The 25946-nt window shown below is 42.9% G+C and overlaps 1 protein-coding gene across 1 annotated transcript in view; it reads left to right on the forward strand.

Annotated features, from left to right (window-relative positions):
* The first annotated feature begins 432 nt into the window (after positions 1 to 432).
* The window catches only part of LOC107122748 (synaptic vesicle glycoprotein 2C), a 98154-nt gene continuing 72640 nt past the window's right edge, over positions 433 to 25946 (forward strand). Inside the window, exons 1-2 of the mRNA XM_015425880.1 lie at positions 433 to 1015; positions 23391 to 23571. Coding sequence (XP_015281366.1) covers positions 433 to 1015; positions 23391 to 23571 — 764 coding nt within the window. The remainder of the gene's footprint in view (positions 1016 to 23390; positions 23572 to 25946) is intronic.

The following is a 25946-nucleotide window of genomic DNA, read 5'->3' on the forward strand; positions in this document are numbered from 1 at the left end:
ACCCATTGGAAGATATGTTTTGGAAATAGACTGTACTTTTAAATTGCACTTCATTTTTTAAATACTGGAAATAGAAGCCAGCAAGAGTACATAGAAGATTTTTGCTTCTCTTCTGGCATCCAGTTTGGCTGTCCTCTGAAACTATTTGCTCTGCAGGAGTTTTTCTGCAGTGCAGCAACTCTCACATGTCATGCATTTTGGTCAGAATTTTGTAGAATAGGGAACTGGGTGGGTAGTCTTGTCATTTAGGCAGCGATAATGCTAGAACCTATGAACAGTTCTGTGAAAAAAGCTTACGTAATTCCCCCCCTCTTTTCTTTTTCAGAAATTGCATTGAAACCTAATGTATGTTGCTATGTGCTGCTGTTGATGTTGAGCATACAATAGCTGTCCTGCACTCAATTGGTTTAGTGACACGTTGATTAACACAAAATGGATGGAGCTTACAAGATGGAAGATAGGACTTCATTAGTAAAAGGAGCACAGGACATTGCCAAGGAAGTCAAGAGGCAAACAGTGAAGAAAGTGAACAAAACTGTAGACAAAGCTCAAGATGGGTATACACAGAGATCTTACAATAGATTCCAAGGTGAAGAAGATGCTGAATACTATACTGAAGGAGGAAATTATGATGGAGAAGCAAACGAAGATGAAGGATCAAGTGAAGCAACAGAAGGACATGATGAAGATGATGAGATTTATGAGGGAGAATATCAGGGAATCCCCAATACAGAACAGAACAAGGATGGGGTAGCAGCATTAGGACATCCCAACCGAGATGATTACAAGGACCGTAATGAGCTAGAGACAGAAAGAAAAGCTGATGAAGAAGAACTAGCACAGCAATATGAGCTAATCATTCAAGAATGTGGTCATGGGCGTTTTCAGTGGGCCCTCTTCTTTGTCCTAGGAATGGCACTAATGGCTGATGGGGTGGAGGTTTTTGTAGTTGGATTTGTATTGCCCAGTGCTGAGACAGACATTTGTATCCCCAACTCCGGATCAGGATGGCTTGGTGAGCATAGTTATTTCTTTCTCATTTGTATAAATATTTGTCTTATGCCTTTTAAAAGAAAAAAATTCTTATTTGTTAGGTAGGTCCAAAACTATATTGATGTGCTGATGTGATTTTTCTCTCTGTATGTGTCTTGGTGTTTTTTCTCTACTTTGTTGTGGCCAGTTGACAAAAAAACTTATGCTCCTGAATCAATGACAGGCCAGCCCTTTAGGTGAATAACAGAGTTCCAGAGAAGAGTGTATGTAACTCTGTTTATAAATTTCCATAAACTTTAAAAATTGGTAAACTTCCTGGAATGGTACCCAGGACATCTATAAGTAAAGATAAGAGTTGGGAAACATGTCTTGCTATTAGTGGGGAATGTTTGAACTTCTGCCTTTTTTCTCCTAATGGACTAGTAGGCCCTTGAAGCCGGGGTTGGCTAAGGAGAAAAGAAAAACACCCAGACACCCCATGGTACTATGGTACTGTTTCCCCAAGCTTTGCAAACTGTTTTGCAACTTTAAAAGGCTACATGTATCTGAGATAGTGCTGTTGTAGCAGTTGTGAGACTCCTGACTGTTTCCTGTGGACATTTTAGTCTTACAGGTAAAGTTGCTACTGTAATCTATATATCTAATAGCCAAGGCGCCCCCCGCGTGCGGATATCTAAATCTGCACATCGGGGGCACCTGGGGGGCAGGGAGATTTTCCTGCACATTTGTGGCAATCCCCAGATGTGCAGAAAAATCTAAAAACTGTAAAAAAACTATAGGGGGATATTTAAATCCCCCCAAAAGTAAAGGAGCGTCCCCTGCGCATGCGCAGGGAATGCTCTGAGACGGCTTTGCCACCACCACCACAGGGGACGGGGGCGGGAGAAGGCTTGGCGGGCCGGCCTCGTCGCTGCCGCCACTGTGGATGGAAGCTTGGCGGGCCAGCCTTGCCGCCACCGCTGGGGAGGGAAGCTTGGTCGGCTAGCCTTGCCGCCGCCGCTGGGGAGGGAGGGGGAGGGAGAAAGCTTGGCTGGTGGGCAGCCGGGCTTGCCACTGCCAGGGAGGGAGGGGGAAAGGAGAAAGCTTAGTAGGCCGGCCTCACCACTGCCGCTGCTGGGGAGGGAGGGGGGAAAGAGAAAACTTGGTGGGCCAGCCTCGCTGTCACTGCTGCTGGGGAGGGGGGAGAGAGAAAGCTTGGCTGGCAGGCAGCTGGCCTTGCCACTGCTGGGGAGGGAGGGGGGAAGGAGAAAGCTTGGCGGGCTGGCCTCGCCACTGCCACTGGGGAAGGAGGGAGAAGGCTGGTCTCACCTGCTTCTGTGTCTCCTGCTTCTGCAGGCCGGGAGCTGTGGGGAATACTTCCCCCCCGCGAGTATTGCAGGTCCCGCCTCTTGTATTGCCTAAGCCAATTTGTTGATTCCTCCTCAGTAGAAATGTCTGAGTAATTATGAGGGAAGTCAGAAGTTTTAATAAGTACATTCAAAGGTGTGTGTGTCCTGTATGCCCTTAAAAGTGCCACTGGATTTTAGGTGAAACATCTAGAAAATTTCAACAGCAGCAATAAGCGTTCCAGCAACCTTTCTCAGGGGTAGTTTTTCATGTCCTTGCCCACCACTTACTTTAACTTACTTTATTTGCACCACAATGAAGGATGGCTCAGGGCAAATTGTTTTTCTCTAAATATGTCTATGCATCATTTAAAAAGAATCTCTTATTCTAACTTTTTAGTTCAATTTTAATTCTTTTTTTACACATATATTCATTTATCCTGAAAATCAAAAGTAATTTCTGAAATTGTGTCTGTCACAATTGTTTTATACAAGTGAAATTGTAATAAGTACACTTTAATAAGTACACTTACTAATGTTGTTTTAATTTTATTATGTAAAAATAGATACAAAGTCAGTCCAACAAATGACTATTTACATATATACAAATGGAAAATTATGTAAAAAGTTATTGCAGTTCCGTAGCATTGTAACAGTTAATTACTATTTAGAAAACATAATGACAATAAACACTGAGTCAACCTCAATAACTGAAGAAGTGAACTGTGACTCACGAAAGCTCATACCCTACCACAAATTTTGTTAGTCTTTAAGGTGCTGCTGGACTCTTACTCTTTTCTACTGCTACAGAAAGAATAATATAGCTACCTATCTTGATCTAACTTTAATAACTTTTACTCTGCTTTGGAAAGAAGTGCAAACTTACTGAGGTTGGCTTGGATCCCACTTAGAATTTCCATAGGTTTAAGGACAGGAACTATTGTTGCCAATTTCCCCCTCCTGTGGCAGCCCAAAATGTTATTACTTTGTCAGGCTGAAGGCTCAAGAGGCAGCTGGAGCCAACAGTGGATCAGAGATGTTGTTCCAGCCAAGACAGTGGGTGAACTGAGACCATACATACTAGTGCAAGAAGGTGGAGATACTGGCTCCTCCCTCCAGGTGCAGGCTAATGATATTTAAATGTTTGGTGCCTTGTTAAGATGGTCAGTAATGTGACTGGGCTGAGGTGGCTCAGAGGATGGGGAAAGACCTCTGGTGTGGCCGTGGCTCTGGAGTGGAAGGTTCAAGGTTTGAGTCTGAAGGGAGGGCTGTGAGCTGGCAGATTCAAACTCTTTGGACGACTTCTGTACATCAAAGGGGGCTCCTGGAGGTATTGCAACTGCCTGCTTTTTCAGTGGTGTTAGGTGTCCAGCCGCCTCCTCTTTTGAGTCTTTGGCCTCTTCATTTGATGAGGAGGTGTCTGTATGCTGGTTAGGGGAAGGAGGACCCCCCCCCAGGAATAGCTTGGTGGGAAATTAGAGGTCTGCCACATGAGGAGGGTAGTTGATGAAAATCATGCCCCTCTCGCACCTGTGGAAATTCTAGTTGGGATCCAAGCTGCTGGCATTTGTGCCTTTGACCTTTAATGTTATTATGCAGTCACATGCGCTAGTTGAAGCGGAGGGGAAACGAGGCTATTTTCTCTGGAGGAATTTGACACGCAGTTGCAAGATCACACCTCCCTTTGTAGCTGCAGGCACAGCCCATCACTGTGTGATCAGACGCAACTGCAGCTGAGTCTTTTTTTTTTTTTTTGGCCGTTTGTTTCCCATGCGCCTACACGAGGAATGGCACCTCCACACTGAGGGCCCCCTATGGAGTATGCGATGATGTGCATACTGCGAAGAGGGGGGGGGGAATGGCACCAAGCTGGGATGGCATGATCAGACCATCCCGACAGCATGAGAGCATGCTTGAGCGATCAGACGGGAAAGTCTGTCCGTGGCCCGTCGGAACCTGTTAAAGGCGGACTTTCCCTGGTTTCTTTTAACTCTGCTTCTGCGGCGGAGCAGCACGGGTTACTGATGACTGTGGGACGCTTCCTAGATGTTGCTGTTTGATCACTCCCTTTAGATCCATCAGGCATTCACACCTATGTTAGATCTAAAGGCGTGTGTGATTGCAGCCGTAGTGCAGTTAATGCAGGAGTGAACCAGCTCATCTCAAATAACATCAGCATACTTGTTCTGATCCCATGTAAAGAACAATTCTCCCAACTCTGTGTGCAGTGGAAGGGGAGGGGCCATGGCTCATTGGTAGAGCATCTGCTTGGCATGCAGAAGGTCCCAGGTTCAATCCCTGGCAACTCCAGTTAAAAGGAACAGGCAGTAGGTGATGTGAAAGACCTTTGCCTAAGACTCTCAGTGTGCATGGTCAGCATCCACATTTGGATGCATGTGCTTAACGTGCATATTAGGGTGTATTTGATTTATACCTGTGGCTGCTAATCCAGCAAGTATGGAAGTGTTTTTAAGCATGCAGATTTGCTTTGTTTGATGCTAGAAACTGTGCCAAAGAGGATTATTTATGTTAGTAGAACATTCACAGGACTCTTTAGACCATAAAGATTACAAAAGTGCTCTTCATGGAGGAGGGGGGGAGATAGGCTGTGATCACATTGGCAGCTTGGCGCAATATGGTCCTGCCTCTAATTGAACCGGGTTCAAGTGTAGTGGGATATATCAGCCACACAGCACACCCTGCTGCGGGTTACCCACAGAGACATCCCATGGTAAAGCATCCACATTATTGTGGTGCCTCAGCCATGGAGCGAACTGCAATTTTTTCCCAAAATCCGTGTGCGCACATAAAACGCATGTGCACACACATGCGCATATAAACAATTTTTTTTAAAAATGCCTCCCTAGCGGCAGAACGGATCTGCAGGTTCAGACTGCCAAATCCATTCTGTGCAAGCTCCCCTGTGTTCAGACATCCGGCCATGCGCAATGAATGCGCGGGCAAACAAAAACACCACTTGGGAGGTGGTGGCTTTTAAAAAAATTATTACTACAAAAACTATAAAGGGGAGGGAAGTGCACGGTGGCTTTTTAACCAGGCTCCAAGTCATCCTCTGATGGGGTGAGTATGCTAGGGGAACCCCTGACAGATGTGGCTGCGTGACTGGGCCCATTTAATCCGTTTGTAAAAATGTGCCTATATCAGGCCAAACTGCCAGTCTGAACGCAACCATATTTAAGTTTTTTTGTATAGTCTTTTTTCCCCCTTGCAATGTACCCATTTTTGAGACATGATATTTGCTAATTTAAAGCTAAGCCTGTATAATTCACAGGGAAATGGCTTTCACATCTGAATATTATCAATCCGTGATCAGTTTTGTGAATGTCCAAAATTCAGAGTTACATAATATGCTAAAAATGACCTCTACTTCTATGCCACCATCATACTTCCCCACTAGGTTCTACCTATTACATTGTAATTCCAATAACAAAATATTGCATTTCATAGTAATGCAAATGTATTCTCAATGGCATAAAGTATGTCGCCAGTAGAAAAAGTCTGCACCTTGTTGATATCACCTACATGATGTAATTGTCATATCTGTTTTGCATGTGTGTGTGTCTCAGCAGTCTGAGTTTCTTTAGCTGAAAATACATCACAGTTTAAATCATTAGGTGTCAAATCTACTTTTGAAACAAAGCTGAAGGTCTTTAAACACAACATTGAACTCTCCACAGGCCTCATGTTTAGTTAATTGTGCAAGGTGGATAAATCATGATTTATAAGTCCTCATCTATCAAAACACTGAATTTTAAAACTTTTCTTAGCTTCTGAATCTGGCACTGCAGTTTTGCGAATAAAAAGCATAGATTAGAAGTATGCCCCCTCGAAGAACATACCTAGCAGCTGTTAAGATTTCATTCCTGAAATTTTGCAAGAACAAAAGACATTGTTCACAATATTAGGTAGGTCTACTACCAGAATATTCTTGTTGCTAAATTACCTACAAGTTGGCCTTTAGGATTACATTCACTTAAGGAATTTAAAACTAAGATATATTTTAAAATGGTTTAGATGTGAAAACCTGACAAATTTTAGAAAAAAAAAAATTTCTGATGGAAAAATTGGGAAATTGTGTCAATCACTGCAAAAAAACCTTTATGGAAAATTTCTCTTTTGAAAAGAATGAAATGCTTAAGACCAGAGTTTACTCTGTCAAAATGCGCTGCTCTGTGTGGTGAATAGTGTTGTCAACTCGCAGCTGACTTACAGTGACCTCCTCCCAGGGGTCGTTTCGTAGAAAAAGAGCTAGGGGAACTCATTAGCATAACTCATTAACATATGCCACACCCCCTGACATAACCGGAAGTGTGTCATAAGGCCACACCTCCTGACATCACCGGAAGTGTGTCATAAGGCCACACACCCCGCCCCCAACGATTCCGGCCGCTGCCGCCGACCTGCAAGGTCGGCGGGAGTGCAAGGAAGCCCCACGAAGGCCCTCCCTGGCCCCAGGCAGGCAGGGGTGGGGAGTGGCAGGGAGGAAGCAATTTACCCTCTTCTTCTCCTGCCTCCTCCTGGCTGAATGAGGGCCGGAAGCGGAGCGGCCGGAAGCAGGGGGCAGGGCTTCATCATGTGCCCCGCCCCCGTACCTCACCCGGGGGAACTGCGATCCCCCGCGATCCCCCTGAAATGACCTCTGCCTCCTCCAATTTTCAAAGTAAGAGACGAACAGAGGTGGTTTTCCATTGCCTGCTATGACAGACCCCTGTCTCTTTCCCAACACCCAGGCAAAATTTTCCCACCAAAAATATTTTTAGTTCCCCCTCAGTGACTGAGCTACTCTTCAGTAGCATGTATTCCTTTTTTATTTTATAAGCTTTTACCATCCTACCCTGTCACGGATATTAGTTTAGGCTTATGACCCAGCACAGGAACTAGAGGGAATACATGAGCTGCCTTGTTTTAAAATACCTTCATGAAATGGCATGTGAGGCAAAATTAACATTCAAAAACAGAACAAAGATTTTAATAAACAGGCAGGGAATATATGAGGATTCATGATATAGAGCAGGAGTATCAAACATGCAGCTAGTGGGCCGCATTCAGCCCGGATAGGGCTCAAATCCACCCCCCCTCAAGCAACTTCCTTCTCCTGCTTCCTTTCCATGGCTGCTACTGCAGCCACACAGTAGTTTGCTTTCCCCCAGCTCCCTTAGTGGCTTTTTGATTCCTGCTTCCTGTTTCCTGCCTCTTACCTCCTTCTTCCCCCCCATTCTCTCCCTCTCTCCCTCCCTCTCTCGCTCTGACACACATGGACGCACGGACGCACGCACAGCGCTCTATGGCTACTTCCTGCTGTGTGTGGAAGAGATACAAAGACAAGCCTCTTTCTCTCTCTCGTACTCACTCACAGACACACAGGCACACACACATAAAGACAGCTTCTGCTTCCTTCTCCAGGGCTGCTCCTCCTCTTTTGGGGTGGAAGATAGAGGGAGGAGAGAGAGAGAAAGAGAGAAAACAAAGTTGGAGTCCCATGGCAGGTTTAAGACCACAACATTTTATTCCAGGTATAAGCTTTTGTGTGAAAGCATTCTTCTTCTTTTCCTCCTCCTCCTCCTTCTTCTGGAGGATGGATTCTTTTGACAAGCACAATGTACATTGAGGAAATTATTTTGGCTTATTCTGAAAGGCCCCGGTCACACGGAGCTTTTGCCACGCTAAAGATACGGATGATAGGCGGATTTTCCGGGCGCGATCACACCGCAACATCTGGGAAGCATAGTGCTCCCGTGGCTATCCCGTGGCGTCCTGCCGAAGATGCGGACTAAAAAACTAGTACCTACGAGGTACTGGTTTCTGGACACCACGGGGCAAGGGTGGGCGTCTGATCGCGTTTCCGGTGGAATCCCGTGGCATCCGGCGCCCACCGATGTTCCTTCGCAAACAAGGGTTCCCCCCCCAAGTCTCCGCAGGATGCGCAAAAGCGCCCAACGGTGCATGTGCACAAACTTTGGTAAAAAAAACACCCGTTTGCCATGGAAGCGGCGCCTAGCAAGTGCTCCTGTGATCGCACCACACTGCTTCTTTGCCACGCTGCAGGATACCCGTGTGATCAGCACCTCACCCCCTAACCACGGGACCTCGATGGGACGTGTGATCGGGCAGCCGCGTGTTATTTTGCTTCGGGGCAAACAGCCACGCTCCCCCCCCCCGCATTTTCCAGCCCATGTGACCAGGACCAAAAGTTGACGGGACCAAAAGTTGTTTAAAAAAAAAAAAAAGATTGGATTTCTCTGTTCCTATTCGGATTTATTTTCTTTCAAAAAGACCCTGACTAGGAATTAGAACACTTATATCTTGTCCTTATATCTTGGAGGGTGGAGTGATTTCAGATGCCAAACGATAATAGCTGATGGCATCATCTGTGCGGGCGCACATTCAGCCAGTGCTACACCAACTGCACTGGCTACCAGTTGAGTACCAGATCCATTTCAAGGTTATGGTGTTGACCTTTAAAGCCCTACATGGCCTGGGACCAGCATACCTTCGGGACTGTCTCTCCCCATATAAGCCCCATATAAGCCCTGGAGAGCCATGTACTCCACTGAACAACATCTACTGGAAGTCCCTGGCCTGAAGGACATCTGTTTAGCCTCAGTCAGGGCCAGGGGCTCTTCTGCCCTGGCCACCACCTGGTGAAACACTCTCCCAATTGAGATCAGTGCCCTGCAGGACTTTCTATAATTCCACAGGGCCTGTAAAACAGAGCTGTTCTGCCAGGCCTTTGGTTGAGGTGGCTGATGGTTTTTTTACCATGTCAGCCCATCATGGGATAGGGCGGGATATAAATGAAATAAATAAAATAAAAATAAAATAAAATAGCAGCAAAAGACAGCAAAACTAGCTCTCCATTCAGTCCAGGAGGATGCATTGTCTTGAGTGTCATTATCAGTTGCAATTCAGCAGTGTCTCTTTCTAATCTTCCTTTGAAATCTCTTTGTAAGAGCACTGCTACTCTTAGGTCAGCAACTGAATGTTCTAGTTTCTAATGTCAGACTTATGTCCATTTATTCTTTGCATCCTTCTGGACTGAATCCTCCTGGATGGAATTGAGACCTAGATTTCCCATCTCATTACCAGTGCTGGTATCTCCCTGCCTACTACCCCTCTGCATATCACACCTAATCCAATCAAGTCTGCTATTGCCATTTAACATCTGAAATCACCTTTATAAAGCTTGTATCTCTGGTACGTCCTGTTACATTTTATGGCACGCATGGCCCAGCCCAACAAAGTGACACTTATATCAGATCTAGCCTTCATAACAAATGCGTTCAGCACCTCTGATATAGAGGTTGCTGAGGTAAAACGTTCAAATACACACACACTAGGAGTAAGGCTTGTTGTGGGAAGAAATACAACGAGCTCTAGAAAGAAGCTCCAGGTGAGTGTCCTGGCGGTGGCTGGTGGGACAGTGGAGGGAAGGGGAAAATAGAGGGAGGTGAGCCATGTTTATTTCCTTCCATTTAACTATAAATGGTTATAACGGATAAAAGGAAGTACTTCTTCACCCAAAGAGTGATTAACACATGGAATTCACTGCCACAGGAAGTGGTGGCAGCTACAAGCATGGACGGCTTCAAAAGGGAATTAGATAAGCATATGGAGCAGAGGTCCATCAGTGGCTATTAGCCACAAGGTATAGATAGGGGCTTTGGGGCAAGTGATGCTCTGTCTTCTTGGTGCTTGGGGGGGGGTCAACAGTGGGAGGGCTTCTAATGTCCTGGCCCCACTGGTGGACTGCCTGATGGCACTGGTATTTCTGGCCACTGTGTGACACAGAGTGTTGGACGGGATGGGCCTTTGGCCTGATCCAACATTGGCGTCTCTTATGTTCTTATGTTCTTATAAGGCAGGGCTCTCTCGACATTTTGCTGCCCCAAGATGGTAGTATGGGAGGAGAGCCACACGGTAACAGGTATGGTTTCCTCCACCCCTGACTTACGTTGATTTGTGGTTATGCAGTGGCAGCTAAGGTGGAAAAGCACCTCCTCCTGTGCCATATTTTCTTGGGCCCAAGGGTCTGGAAAGCAATTCCATAGCCAGTTACAGGATTGTAACATTTGAGGAGTAGAGCCCAAAGCAGCCATTGTCTCCAGGAGAACTGATCCTGGTAATCTGGAGATCAGTTGTAATAGCCGGGAAATCATCTGTAGAGGAAATGATGTGCTGTGGCTGGGGAACAGTGATTTCTGGGAGATCTCCAGGCCCCACAGGGAGATTGGCAACCCCAGTGAATGTTTAAGGGAAGATTGGGATATGTATTTTACCTCAGGACACATTCAATGACTCCCAAGAGCAACTGCAAACTATTTAGAATGTTGGAGGCGAGGGCCAATCAGGCTGCATATGCAAATGATCTCTGTGTTCCGACTGACTACGGGGGGATGACATGTGGAATGGAGCAAGACCCAATCAGCCTACATATGTAAATGACCTTGAAAGGCTGGTCCAGTCAGGTAGAAGGTGAGTCGTTGGGAACATGGTTAGCCTTGTGAAGCAACCGTCTTCTGAGGAAAGTTTTGGTGGGCGTTGCTTCTGTGGGCGGGATTTAGGCAATGCAGCCAGTGGATAGGGACAGCTTCTGAGTGACACATCATGGAGCCAACTGATTTAGGGGCGTGCGGAATGTTCAGAAAGTGCCACCCCACTACTCAATTATATATAAGGAAATACACACACACACACACACACACACAGAATTGAGGTTTTTGAACAAACAAAAGTGTTGTGGCTTATTTTCAGAATTTCAAGTTCTTTTCAGTGAGAGGTTTTTGCTTATGATATATTTCAGCTGTTACGCAGAATCTTGAATACAGTTTCTTAAAGAATAGTTTTGTCTTAGTGCTTCTAGGTTTCTCCCTTCAGAGTTCTAGGTTTCCCCTTTTAGATATTACAGTTTTTTACAAACACCTGAGGAAGTTATTCTTCTTGTCCCTAAGAAGCAATAAATCCAGAGGAGTTAGCTGTGCATCTGATGAAGAGAACTGTGTCTCTCCCTCAGAGTAGTTCTAATATATTTAAGACAGCGGGGTCCTTATTCGTCTCTCTATAGACAATTCACTGACAGAAATCGCTGACTCCCAAAGTATCTTCTTTCAAAAGCCAAACCGTCTGACTACTGATCTAGACATTAGATTTCAGACAAAGACCAAAAGGTGAATGAAACTTTCCCCTGCAGATCAGCTGTTTTATTTCCTCTCTCAGCTAATTCTGGCCAATCAGAGAGTAGGTAGAGCGGCCAATCACATAATCTCTTCTTTCCAGGGAAGATTAACTCCTTTTTTAAAAATATTTTTATTGAGTTTTTCAACACACCCCTCACCAATACACCACAAATAGATCATACACCTTTTACTTTGCAACACAGAGAGCTTATCAATCGTATCAATCATATCTTTACTGTATCATATCTTCCCTTTCTTCTCATAGCATTCACTGAGGTCTTATATTTCAATAACTTACTAAGGATTTTACTCCATCAGAGCTATACCAAAATTCTTATCTGCACTGTAGACCCACGACAGAACTTTTTTCTTTTACCAATGATAGATTTAAACCTATATATACCACATAATTTCTTTTCTTTCACAATTTTCACATAAACACTACACACAATTTTCACATAAACACTACACACACTCAGAGATAGTCCTATTCATCTTCTTCACCTTTTATCTTCAAATTTATACCTCTCAGACTTTACAAATTTATGCCCTTAACCAATGCTGAGAATATTCTAGCCTTATCTTTCCATAAATTTATCATTTCATCATTTCATCGTTTTTATATTGACTTCATTTTCTTTAGATTTAAATGTAGTTTTAGTAAACCTTATAAATAATTTCACTTTATAACAATTTCATTTAAAAATGACATAATAAATATAATCAATTTTGCCTTATTCCATCCATAAAATTTATCATTTCATCATTTCATCATTTTTATATTAGTATCATTCCCTTTAATCATAATTTAAATTAACATTATAAATAATTCATTTCGCTTTATATTAATTTCATTAAGAATAAATATATTTAATATAATACACAAATAGTCTTCCTCCCTTGACCTTCACCTTTTTAAGACACACCAACTAATATAACATATACTTTTCACAAATTCATTGGTAAATAAATATTTTGGGTCACGTATAGCTTGTTTTTTCTTTACACATTTGGAGTCTACTCTTCAACCCAGCAGACCACAGACTTTCCAGGAAGTAGTAAAAACAGCTTTACAATACATTGATTCATTTATAAATACTTTAAATATTCTCCTTATTCCTACTACATTTTAATTACTGCTCATTAGGAATAATATAACATTTATATTTTGCACATACCATACTCAAATAATCTCTTAACTAAATTAATTTTCATCTAACACATTAAAGTTAAACATCCTACCATAACAATACTTCAATTCATTGGTAAATAAATTATAGGTCAAGCAAGGGAACCTTTACCCTTTATGTCTGGCAAAAACAAAACAAAACTCTGCAGTTTACATCTGCAGGAAGATATGTTGGACCAGCATTTACTGGCTGTCCCCGGCCCATAGGGTGTCCACTTAGCCTCAAAGAGGGGCAGGGCTTTTTCTGCCCTGGCCCTGGCCTGGTGGAACATGCTCCCAATCGAGATCAGGGCCCCGCAAGACCTAGCCCAGTTTCGCAGAGGCTGTTCTGCCGGGCCTTCAGGTGAGACGGTGGGCATCCATTAATTGGCCTCCCTGCTGCAGTTTCTGCTAGTGATCGACTGCTGCTGACAAGAGCTTTATAGCTCGCCTGCAGACCAATTACTCCCAGTTTAGGATTCCTGAATATGTCATTGTTGCCATGGTATTGTTGCTATGCCCGGCTTTTAATTGTTTTTATTGCTTAATATTTATTTTTAATCACTGCTGTAGCCAGCCCTGAGCCCACTCATGGGAAGGGTAGGATAGAAATATAAACAAATCCCACCCCCGCTCAGAATTCACGGCGCAAGCGCACCGTAATCAGCCCACCCATCTCTGGACCACTTTCTGGGATCAGCCTTACGGGCGTGTTAGATCTGCTCTGCATCAGCATCGCCCGTCTCCTTACCGACGCCTGATGCTTAAGTCTCTGCAGCTGGCAGCTGTAAAGCAGCTTCTGGGCCAGGAATCCAGCCCCTTGAAGCTGAAGTCTCCCCGATAAACGGGGGGCTCAAACGAAGGCAAAAACGGGACGGGCGGCACGGAGCTCGCCGCGAGTCCGCCCGTCGACGCGCCGTGTCCGGTTTCCTCTCCAGGGAAGATTAACTCTTGAACTCCCTGACTCCCTGACACAAACAACATTTTAAAAAGCTTGATTTTCTGTGCAATCCATCATACCTGCCTCTGAGTAGCGACCCTGGACTTCCTTGGTAGTTTCCCATCCAAATACTAACCAGGGTTGACCCTGCTTAGTTTCTGAGATCTGATAAGATCAGGCTAGTCTGGGCCACCCAGGTCAAGGCAGTGTTTAAATACTGCAAAATATAACCAGAGGTTTAGCGTGCTGAATGGCTTATGCATGAATGGCCTGCAAATCAGATACAGCCTCTACAGAGTGGAAATTAAAGTGGCTACTATACCACTTTGAAGGGCTGTATTTAATGTATTTATTCACAGCATTTATTGTACCCCTGTTTTTCTCCCCAGTGGGGACAAGAAGCAGCTTACAACATCATCCTGCCTGCTTGATTTTGTCCATGCAACAATTGTTTTAGGTCTGTGAGAGACTGACTGGCCCAAAGTCCCCTAGCAACCTTCTATGGCAGAGTAGGGATTTGAACCTGGGAGGGACTTCTAGGTCCTAGTCTGACACACCTAGCGCCGCATGACATATTACACTTGCCATGTGGGTATTACCAAAACGTTCTCCTGATAAGTGATCATGATAGCTTATAGCACTACTTACCCTACTCATGTTGTAAGTGATAGTATGCCATGGACATGGAAGCTGGATAGAGATAGTGCAGCATGAAAATGCTCCTTTCAAAAAATCCCCATGGTGAAATTAATTCCTGTTAATTTACCCTCTGTTGCATCTGAAGAGGATGATTGTTTATTTTTTAAACTTTAGAAGGCCTGTTGATGTTGGACAACCCTATCCTATTCTATCCCTTCTCTGTCCCTCTCTGGGAACTGAGACAATCACGGAGTACTGACTACTATTGTAGAAGATTTCACTGTCCCACAAATGTATGCAGTGTTTGAAGATTTGAGTCTCTGGTGGGACACAGTGCTCATATGGGTATCTCATGTTGATAGGAACATTTTTCTCAAAAAAAATTACAGCAGGAAATATTTAAAAAAGGACGTTATGCAAGAACATGTCACTATATTCATATGGATGGCTTTGAACATGTATATTGACTTAATATACATAAACAATGTGTATTACCATTGCAAATGTAACAAACCTCAGTGAGGCTTGATGCTGGAAGAGCACTCTTAAGTGGGCATTGTGTTATTGATGCCAAGGATTATGACCTTGGTTCGAGTGCATATTTTTACATTTCTGAGAGGAGCACATTTGCAAGCCAAGGAAATCCCGTACTTGATTTTGCTGGCAGAATGTCTGATGGAAATAAATGCAGTCAACAAGCCCAGCTTTTACTGGACCAATTTCTGTTGGCAACGGAGAATATACGATAAATAATATATATGGATATATGTTATTTAGACTGCCCTGACCTGGATAAGGGGACCATGGTGGCTCAGAGGTTAAGATGCTGAGCTGCAGACCAGAAGGTCTGTAGTTCGGCAGTTTGAGACCCCAGTGCCGTGTGACAGAGTGCGCTCCCATCTTCTGCCAACCTAGCAGTTCGAAAGCAAGAAATTACATGTAGATAAATAGCTCAGTGTGAAGGTAACAGTGTTCCGTGCACCTTGCTGTTTAGTCATGGTGGCCACATGACCATGGAAACATCTTCGGACAGCGCTGGCTCTTCGGCTTGGAAACGGAGATGAGCACCTCCCCTAGCGTCAGATTCGACTGATTTTCAAGCAAGGGAACCTTTATCTTTACCTTTTTGACCTGGATAGCCCAGGCTAGCCCAATCTTGTCAGGCCTCAGAAGCTAAGCAGGATTGGCCCTGGTTAATATTTGGATGGGAAACCACCAAGGTGTGGGGGGTCAGTTGGTTTTAACAGTAGGAGGGAGCAGGAAAGCCCTGCTATGTGAAGACTACAACTATTAAGTTACAAAACAATACAAAAACAATATAAAAAATACCATAAAACCAGGCCAATGGTGGGACCCCCACAGTAAAACTGAGCCAGTTTGGTGTAGTGATTAAATGCGCGAACTCTAATCTGGGAGAACTGGGTTTGATTTCCAACTCCTCCACTTGCACCTGTTGGATGACCTTGGGCAAGCCATAGTTCTGGCACAGCTGTTCTTGAAAAAGAGCAGTTTCTGTCAGAGCTCTCTCAGCCCCACCTACCTCACAGGGTGTCTGTTGTGGGGAGGGGCAGGGAAAGGAGTTTGTAAGCCGCTCTGAGACGCCTTTGCGTAGTGAAGGGCGGCGTATAAATCCAATCTCTTCTTCTTCTAAAATAGTAGCAGAAAAAATGTAAATCGGCTTCTGTCCTAGAAAAGTTTTACCAATAAGCCAACTACAACAAACTAACAAAACAAGAACGTTTGTACTTGATGCCTAAAAGTTAATAAATTAGGTGCTAGGCAGACCTCTGTTGGGGAAAGGCATTGTACGTACAGAATGGCACCACCATAGAAGCCCAGTTTCTGATCACTAATGGGGGTGTGTGTTACATAGAGAAGGACTTAAGATGATCTGAGCTGGTAGGCAAATGTTAATAATAACTATGCCACAGTATCAGTAGAAGGTCCCAGATTCAATACCTGGAATTTTTAGCTAAAATGATTTTTGATGGCAGTGCTGAGAGGACATCCACGTAAGACTCTAGAAAGCTGCAATAGGCTAGGTGAGCCAACAGTATAATGCTGATGTGCCTACTGTGCTAACAAAGAGATGGTCACTTTAATTTAAAATTTAAAAACATTAGAAGACTGAATGAAATTTTAAAATTCTGATTTTTTTTTAACCAAGGGTTTTCCCTCTCCACATGGCCCAGTAGCGACTGTTGATATAAGATGAATGATTCTATGGTCAATTACCGGCTTTAGGGTTTTTGTTTGTGAGGCAGAATTAATCTGGGAACATTGTATCAGAAATGCTTTGTGCTGTTGAATCATATGTACCATTCATAATTGCTCTGAGCCTGGGTATTGCCATAAAAGTGCATTTCAAATTGCAGAGTCACGCCAATTTGCTACCATGACAGGGTCAATCTAGAGCTATGTGAATGCATTTAGCATCAAAGGTCTGAGGGAGAGAAAATAGTATCAGTGGCACCTCAGTTGCAGAGAAAAGCGAAACCAGGCATTAGAGGTATTATAGCCTTAACAAAGTGTACTTTATCTCAGCCTTGTCAGTCAGGATTTTCTCCCTAATGCCAGAGGGAACTGTTGGATAAGAGAAGATATCTTCAAAATAATATGTTTAGTGCTAGTAGTAAAAGAATCTCAGTGGCTTCAGATCATTACCTGGGATTAACTGGGTTTTGATATCCCTGTTCTATATATACTGCATCTTAGTCTTTTAACTTTATACAATAAACAAACACATAGAGAGAGGGCTTTAGACCGGGTTGGTTTTTTCTGTCAAAATTAGATGGCTATGAGTACTAGATACAGTTTATTTTTGCAAGTATTACAATTATTTTAATTATAATGGCAGAAAACACTGTCTCTATACAATTGAATTTTGTGGTCTTTAATCAGTCTGTATTTTTGCTAATCATGTGAGATGTCTATAGGACAGTTGTGTGACCTTTTAACCCTTTTCAGATATGGCCTTATCTGAATAGCATCCACTTAGGGTAAGGGACTGGGATAGTTTCTGTCTGCCTGATAACTGATATAAATTAAATTTCCTTGTAATAAATGAATGTGGTTTGTGTTTACTATGTTTCTCAAACATTTGGGGATCTTTTCCCTTTATTTGCTAATGAAAAAAATTATTTTGAGAACAGCAGCTTTCAGATGCAAACATTTTACTTTGTACTTTCTGTATAATTGATTATTTATTTATTTAGTTACTTCATTTGTACCCCACTTGTCTCCTCAGTGGGGTTACAAAGGAATTTACATCAACATCACTTTCCCCTCTTCCATTTTATCCTCACAACAACTCTGTGAGGTAAGTGAGGCCAAGAATGTGATTGGCTGTCTGGGAATGGGCAAGGTGTCCTGTCCTGATCAATGCCCCCACTTACCAGAGCATTTGTCCAGCTCCAGCTGGTGTGTCAGTTGCATCTGTTCCTGGGTCAGTCAGCTCTAGCCACAGTGATCCATCTCGACTGTGTTACTGCAATGAACTGTTATTGGGGCTACCATTGAAGAGTGTTCGGAAGCTGCAGCTAGTGCAAAATGATGTGGCTATAGCGAGACTATGTCCCCAGTACTACAGCAATTACACTGGCTACTGATCCACTCCTGAGCCCAGTTCAAGGTGTTAGTTTTGTTCTTTAAAGCCCTACATGGCTTGGGACCGAGGTATCTGAAGGACCATCTTCTCCCATACATTCCTCCCCAGGAATTAAGATCGAAAGGAAATGCCCTCGTGACTGTCCCACCAATTAAAGGTGCTGGTTTGGTGGGTACATGAGAGAGGGCCTTTTGCATGGCAGACATGCAATTATAAAACAACCTCCCCAGGGTGATCTGGTTCTTTTGTTGTTGATCTTCAGGAGGCAGTTGAAGACAGTTATATTTAGGACCTCATTTTATTGATTCAGCTTTTATTGTTGGCAGCCCTATTTGGAGTTTCTAAACTGCTGGCTTTTATAGGTTTTATAATTGTTATTTTATTGTGTTTTTATTATGTTTTATTTATAGTGTAAGCCACTGTAAATTCTGCAAAGCAGAAAGGTGGCTAATAAATATTTTAAATAAAATAAATAAAAGGTCAGTGACCTATAAATTATAGGCTAGTCTCTAATGTGGTTTTTTTAGCAAGTGCTTGAGTGGGTAGAGGTACACTTGGATGAAGTGGATTATCTAGATTCATTTCAGAGAGCTTCAGAACTGATTTAGGGACACATCACTTTGGTTACTCTTGACTGACCGGTATTAGGAGAGAAACAGGAGAAATATTGTTTATAGCTTTTCCAGGACCTCTCGGTGGCTATGACTGTGGTTCAGAACTGTTGTCTGAGGTGGAAAAATGAAGAGGATAAAATAATATGAACTAATAAATAAATAAATAAATAAATAATCTTAGGCTCAATCCAGAAAAGACAGATATAATTATAGTAGTTGAGCTAGAAGATGGTCATGGGTAGGTATGTCTGTTCTGGATGGGATTGTACTCACTGGAAAGGTTCTTGCATCTTGGGAGTTCTCCCGAATCCAGTTTTGCTTTTAGAAATTACATACTCACTGAGTTGAAGGCAGGAGTGTTTTTTATCAGCTTCAGCTCTTTCAGAAACTGTATGTGTTTCTGGAAGAAAGATACTACATCACTCTATACATCATGGCAACATGTATATTAGACTATTGTATTGTATTTTGTTTGGAACTGCCCTTTTAGACTTTACAGAAAGTGTAGCTGGTTCCTAATGCTGCTGCCCCTTTTTTGGCACGAGTAAGGAAGGGGAGGCTATTAGACTGATTTTCCTGCATCTTCATTGGCTTATCTACCAGATATCAGGTCATATTTGAATATCTGTCATGGCCACCTCAGTTATCCACAATATATTTCTTAGTGTCTTACACTTCCTTGGTCAACAAAAAATTCATGATGCACTAAACAGAGCTGCGTCAGTAGCACATGACTGGGTGCTGAAACCATGTGATTTATGCAGGATCTTCCAGGTTTGGGACCAAACTAAAACACGATCTATTTGCTACCATGTAGAACAAACAGACCTCAACATTTAATTTATATAGACAAACAGAGACTCCAGTACTACAGCATAAAGACTATTTGGGGACTACATTTTTGCCTCTCTTATTAGAAAAGAAATGAAAATATTGACAAATATGGAAATAGTGAAAACAGTCAAATATTTAGGTATTGTGATATCAAACCGAAGTAGTACTTTAATTGAAGATTACTAAGCTGCTTAACGAGATAAAAAAGGATCTCATAAAATGGAAAGATTCGCACATATCGTTAACAGGAAGAATAGCGGCAATAAAAATGAATATCCTACCCGATCTATTTGCTACCATGTAGAACAAACAGACCTCAACATTTAATTTATATAGACAAACAGAGACTCCAGTACTACAGCATAAAGACTATTTGGGGACTACATTTTTGCCTCTCTTATTAGAAAAGAAAATTCATGTACATGTTTCCTTTCCCGCTCTAATGATACACACACTTTGCAAAAATCATATTTAATAGCTCAAAGTGTATTCTGGTATCTCTGTGATGTCCGGGCCAGACATAGTTTTCTCATATTTTTGTTTACTGATGGTATTTGTATGATGACTTCCTCCCCTCAAAACAGCTTACAAAAATACCCAAACTAATAATTTTCAACAAATTTAATATCTATTTATTTATTTATTTATTTATTATTTTCGATTTATATCCCGCCTTGCCTGCATAGGCAGGCTCAAGGCGGTGTACAACAAGTTAAAATACAATAAAACACAGTGCATAAATGCAGTACCATAAAATGGCACATAAAACAATATACAAGTAAAGTATATTGTTTTATGTGGGATTCTAGTGTATAAAATACAATAGAAACTATCTTCGCTACCTAGTAATTTCCTCCACCATCTGAACCTCCCAAAATACAGAATAAAGCAAGAATCTGCTTTGTAACCCTAGAATTATAGAATCACAGAGTTGGAAGGGGTCATACCGCCCATCTAGTCCAACCCCCTGCTCAATGCAGGATCAGCCTAGAGCAGGGGTGTCCAACATAAAGCCTGGGGGCCGGATGTGGCCTGTCCAGGGCTCGTACCCTGCCCACGAGCAACTGGTATGAGGAAAGGAAACAGGAGGCTGCTGGGGGGCCAAGCAGGCACACATGGTGAGGTGTGTGTGTGTATGGTTGAAGCTGTCAAGAAATAGAAAGGAAATGGCTAGGGGGTGGGGCTAAGAAGTGAAGGCACTTCACACCTCCACTTACACCTGAATGGATGACCTTGGGCAAGCCATAGTTCTGTTCTTGAAAAAGGGCAGTTTCTATCGAGAGCTCTCTCAGCCCCACCTACCTCACAGGGTGTCTGTTGTGGGGAGGGGAAGGGGAAGTAGTTTGTAAGCTGCTCTGAGACACCTTTGGGTAGTGAAGGGCGGGGTATAAATCCAATCTCTTCTTCTTCTTCTTATATACAAAAAGTAGCTAATTTGTATGGAAGTGTAAGATTACCCCCCATCTTTTATGGTATCCCTTGGAAAAAACCTAGTCTTGCATTTGATTAAATGCATTTATTGGGTCTTTTGTGGATTACCCAGTAAATCACTCCTTGGAATCAATTGCTTTTCTTTGTATTTTGAGTAAAAAATAATATTGTTAATTGTGTTTGCCTGTGTCTTTTATACAATTGATACCTGACATTACATTTTATGGAATACATGGCCCAGCCCAACAAAGTAACATTTGTGTCAGATCAGGCCCTCATAAAAAATGAGTTCAATGCCCCTGGCCTAGAGCATCCCTGACAAGTGTTTGTCCAGCCGCTGCTTAAAGACTACCAGTGAGGGGGAGCTCACCACCTCCCTAGGCTGCTGATTCCACTGTTGTACAATTCTTACTGTAAAAAGTTTTTCCTAATATCCAGCCGGTATCTTCCTGCCTTTAATTTAAACCCATTATCGTGAGTCCTGTCTTCTGCTGCCAAAAGGAACAGCTCCCTGCCCTCTCTAAGTAAAAGCCCTTCAAATACTTAAAGAGAGCAATCATGTCCCTCCTCAACCTCCTCTTCTCCAGACTAAACATCCCCAAGTCCCTCAGCCTTTCCTCATAGGGCTTGATCTATAGTTCTCAAATTTATGGGGAATTCAACCTTCTGTCTACTGTCCTTGGCAGTTTTTCATTTCCCCAAACTTTTCTGTGAGAAATGTCTACAAAGCTGAATGGAAGGGGTTTTTTTTACATTACCTAATGTGGTTTCATTCCTGTTTTGGTACCTATTCAGGGCATCTTTGATTATGCTTTAAATCTTCAGAGATCTGGACTACTGTTTTCATAATTAAAGGTGCGTCTGGCTGCCATCTCAGCTTTCCACAACTAGGTTGAATAGGCTTTTTGTCTTATTCAACTGGCCAGTTAGAATTGGGGAGGCAATTTCTCTTTTCCAGTAGGACATATTCAGCTCCAAAACTGATTTTTGCCTCATGAAGAAAAAGATATATGGTATATTAACCGAAATGCTAATTGTATACTAGCAGAATGTCATATCTCCCTTATAAATAAAAGCCAAATGGTGGTGGCACTTCTATAGAACATTCCACACGCTCCAAAATCAGTTTGCTCTCTGATCTGTCATTCAGAGGGTCTCCCTATCCACTGGCTGCTTTGCCTGAGTCCTGCCTCCAACATTCTAAACAGTTTGCTGTTCCTCTCCCCCCCATAGCCAGTCAGAACACAGAGGTTATTTGCATATGCAGCCTCATTGGCCTTTGCCTCGGAACACAGAGGTCGTTTGCATATGCGACTTGATTGGCTTTTGCCTCTAACGTTCTAAACAGTTTTGCTATTCTGAGGTAAAATGTGTCCAATCTCCAGGTGAGGGCTGGAGATCACTCAGAATTACAACTGCTTTCCAGATTGCAGAGATCAGTTCCCCTGGAGAAAATGGTGGGCTCTGTATCCTTATATGCTGCTGAGATGACCCCCGTATGACAGCCAATGTGATGTAGCAGTCAGGGCTTCAGAGCACGGGAGAGGCTGCAGGTGTGTGAGGGGGGGGGGAGGGCTCAATCCCCGCGAAGCAAACGGAAAATCCTGGGATTTGAGGATTTCAACTGCTGCGGAGCAAATGGGGGAAGCACCGGGCCAAAAGGAAGCATCGAAACAAATGGTGTGAAACCGACGAGATGCTCCGGAGGAAAGAGAGGGCTCACCGCGCTTCACAGCGGGCCAAAGTCCCATGCGAAATCGCCCTGAGTGTCCAAGGCTGGGGCACCCGCCCAGAGCCTCTTTCTAGAGGCCGTTGTATTTATTTCCACAACGGACCTTTTCCCTAGTAACTGTATAAAGGACAGCAGCTGGTAAGCTATAAATTGTTGTATCCTCACTACAAGGTCCCATGGACTGGGAGGAGGCAAAGCAAAACCTGTATGGGCGGACTGGAGAGCCAGTGGTGCAGCACTGGGCAGATGCTTCCACGCTGCTTGACTGCTGCAGCTGAGGTTGTTCCAATCAATCTCTTAGGTGATTTGGGAGTGGAGAGCTTTTATTGCACCATATAAAAATGCCCATCTCAGCCTGTCAAAGGCCTTTTGCCGCATGCCATATCCCAGAAACAGATTGCACCTGTACACTATAATGGTACTTATGTCAATTAAATGGCTTATAGAGTTGATTCCTTGTCTCCACAAAATGAGTTCCACTTAATGGTAGATGAGTTGTCAGCAGTTTGTGACTGCCAAGGCAGTCACAAATACCTTTTTATCCACATCTGAATGAGATATAATTGTTTAAGTAGGAAAAAAGCAAACCTCTGGAAGACTTATTCATTATAGTTATATTTTTTACTGCTTTAGGAACTTCCTCTCAGTTCCGTATTTTCTTGCTTGTATCTTACTTTCATATAGGTGTAGGTATCTAATTATATAATATTTAATCTTTAGTAAGTCAAACATAGAGTGAGTGTGTTTTCAGAGTGATCTACTCACAAATGTATGTGCAAATTTTCCACCTACAATATATCCTATGTGTTGTTGTTTCACAGGTAAATTGTTTAATGAAGTAACAGTTCATTAGGATTCAGTACTGAGAGTTGTGTCTTTCATAATGTAACATATTCTTTTTTGTGTGTTTCAGGTAGCATAGTATACCTTGGGATGATGGTAGGGGCATTCTTCTGGGGAGGCTTGGCAGACAAGGTGGGAAGGAGACAATCTCTTCTGATATGTATGTCTGTCAATGGATTCTTTGCCTTCCTTTCATCATTTGTCCAGGGCTATGGCTTCTTTCTCTTCTGTCGCTTACTTTCTGGATTTGGGTAAGCTCTTCTTTGCTTGCTTTCTTTTGTAATTTTATTTTGGTGTTTATACAACTGTACATTTATTTCCTTAATATGAGTAAAGTCTTGATAATGGTTGCTACCATCCTCCTTTTGGGAGGACAAATTTGGGCATGGTGTGGCTGACTATACTGTTGCTCAGTAGAATGGCTCTTTTCAGTGTTCTGGCCCCCTACTATGCATTATTGCTGGCAAACTATGCCTTGGTCTAGCCAAGGAATAGGGGGGAGTCAAGTGGAAATAGTTTCCGTCTGTCCTTCCCTGGGGTACTTAAGAGGACCTGGCCACATGTCAGCAACTAGTCAGCTAACAGTGCAACATTGTGCAGAGTTAATCCAGAATAAATCCACTAGAGTAACTCTGCACAGTATTGCACTGACAGAGCACTTCAAAAAATGTATGTAAGGATGTCTGAGTAGCTGGCAAATTATATGTGCAGACGTTGCTCTTTAAAAGATAGGAAAATGTAAAATTTTATCAGGTCAGAAACTTGTGTGATGCAGCAGTCTAGCATAAACGTTGGTAACAGATGCATAGATGGAGTCTGTGTACACATTAATATGACAAATAAGCATAGGCTATAAATTCTGTTCCAATTCCAATATGAAGAAAAATCAAAATGAATCTTGCAAAGATATTATCTAGCCAATATTAGTACAATAATATTTCTCTAGACAAGTTTTCTTCAAAATTTTTGTTTCCCCCCATATTAAAATAACTTCAATTTTTATCTGTTGGTATCATCACTTTTAATTCTTTGAATTATATCAGATTTGCAAGTTTTACACTCATATATTCTGTCATTGCCTTAACCAGTATTCAGTGGATAACAGCACATAATTTTTCCATGTAGACTTTATTTAATGGCTATTCTTAGTCAATAAATATACTATTAATTCTCTGTTTTCTTGCCTACAGTTTTTAATGTATCCTAAATGAACAACTAATGGATTAATGAAAATGGTTGCTCTGTTACTTTGATTGTCACAACTATTCATTCCAAAAATCAAGTTATTTTAGGGGAAAACCCTCTTAGGAAGCAGTCTGAAGCAGATCTACTCAGAAGTAAGTCCCATGTTATTCAGTGTGGCTTACTCCCAGGAAAATGTCCTTAGCATTGCAGCCTATGTGTGTCCACACTTCCAATAGTTGTGACTTGTATACCAATAAATTGTTCTCAGTTCAGCTGGTGACTTTTATTACCTATATGTTATTCTAAAATGATTTTCCTAAATTTAACTGATATTGCATATTTAGGCCCTGGTCACACTGGGGGAAAAGGCACGGCTAAAGTGCAGCTTTTTTGAGCCGCATCAAAAGAGAAGCGTGGCGGGCTTCCGGTTTATGGCGACACGCAGGCAGACACATCTCCCGGACGTCCCGGGGATGTAAACTGCACACCAGCATGTGGGAGGGGGTCCAACAGGTCGTGAATCCCCCAGAGCCTTGGTAAAAGGCTCCCAGCCAGGTGGCTTTTGAGGGGCGACCTCGTCGATGGCCGAAAGCCAGAGAATTGAGGCGCCCCTCAGCCCTGAAGGTCCTGCCACTGACTGACTGCATGGTACAAGTGCTGTTGACCGGGACAAGCGTTGGAGATCAGGTGAAATAAATGATGACGAGCGAGGCCGAATGGCCAACAACGAACTGTGAGTCGGGTTGAAGCGAGCATGAAGATATAAAAAGAAGCTTCTCCCCAAAAGCGAGCGGGGGAGGGATCCCTCCCAAACGCATAGACGAAACACGGAAGGAAAGAGGGGGGAGCGGAAAAATAAGTGACTAAAACTGTTTTAAGAGACTTACCAGAGCGCAGAAAAGCGTTTGGGCGAATATCAGATACTTTAGCAACTTTTTTGAAAAGTAAAAAAAACCAAAAAGATGGCGGGGAAGAAACCGATGAAAGAGAAGCTGCTGAAATCGAAACTAGGGGCCAGTCCTTGAATGGATGTGGTCACTGAGCTCTCAAAACTCTTGGCTGACTCCCTGCGCCCCCTGCTGGACGAGATCACTGGCATTAAACAACAACTGTCAGTAATTGGGCAGAGTGGGGCAGAGCAGCAGATGCAACTGACACAATCCTTAAAAGCAACAGAGCAAATGGGAGAGAAGGTGAAGGAAATGGACGTCACTACTAAAAAAGTTAAGAAAAAGGTGCAAAAGCTGGAAATGAAGCAAGCTACAGAAGAGTCAAAGCTTTTACAGCTACAAATGGATAAAGCAAATTTGGTCCTACAGTTTCAAGGGGTCCTGGAAATTGAAGGAGAGAATCTGAAGCAACGGCTGAGTGAAGCAATAGCCCCAATGACAGATTTAATAGCGGAATACCTTTGCAGCGAGATGGATGTGGTCTGCAGGTC

Source organism: Gekko japonicus, unplaced genomic scaffold (assembly GCF_001447785.1).
Source record: "Gekko japonicus isolate JY-2015 unplaced genomic scaffold, Gekko_japonicus_V1.1 scaffold2760, whole genome shotgun sequence".
NCBI lineage: Eukaryota > Metazoa > Chordata > Lepidosauria > Squamata > Gekkonidae > Gekko > Gekko japonicus.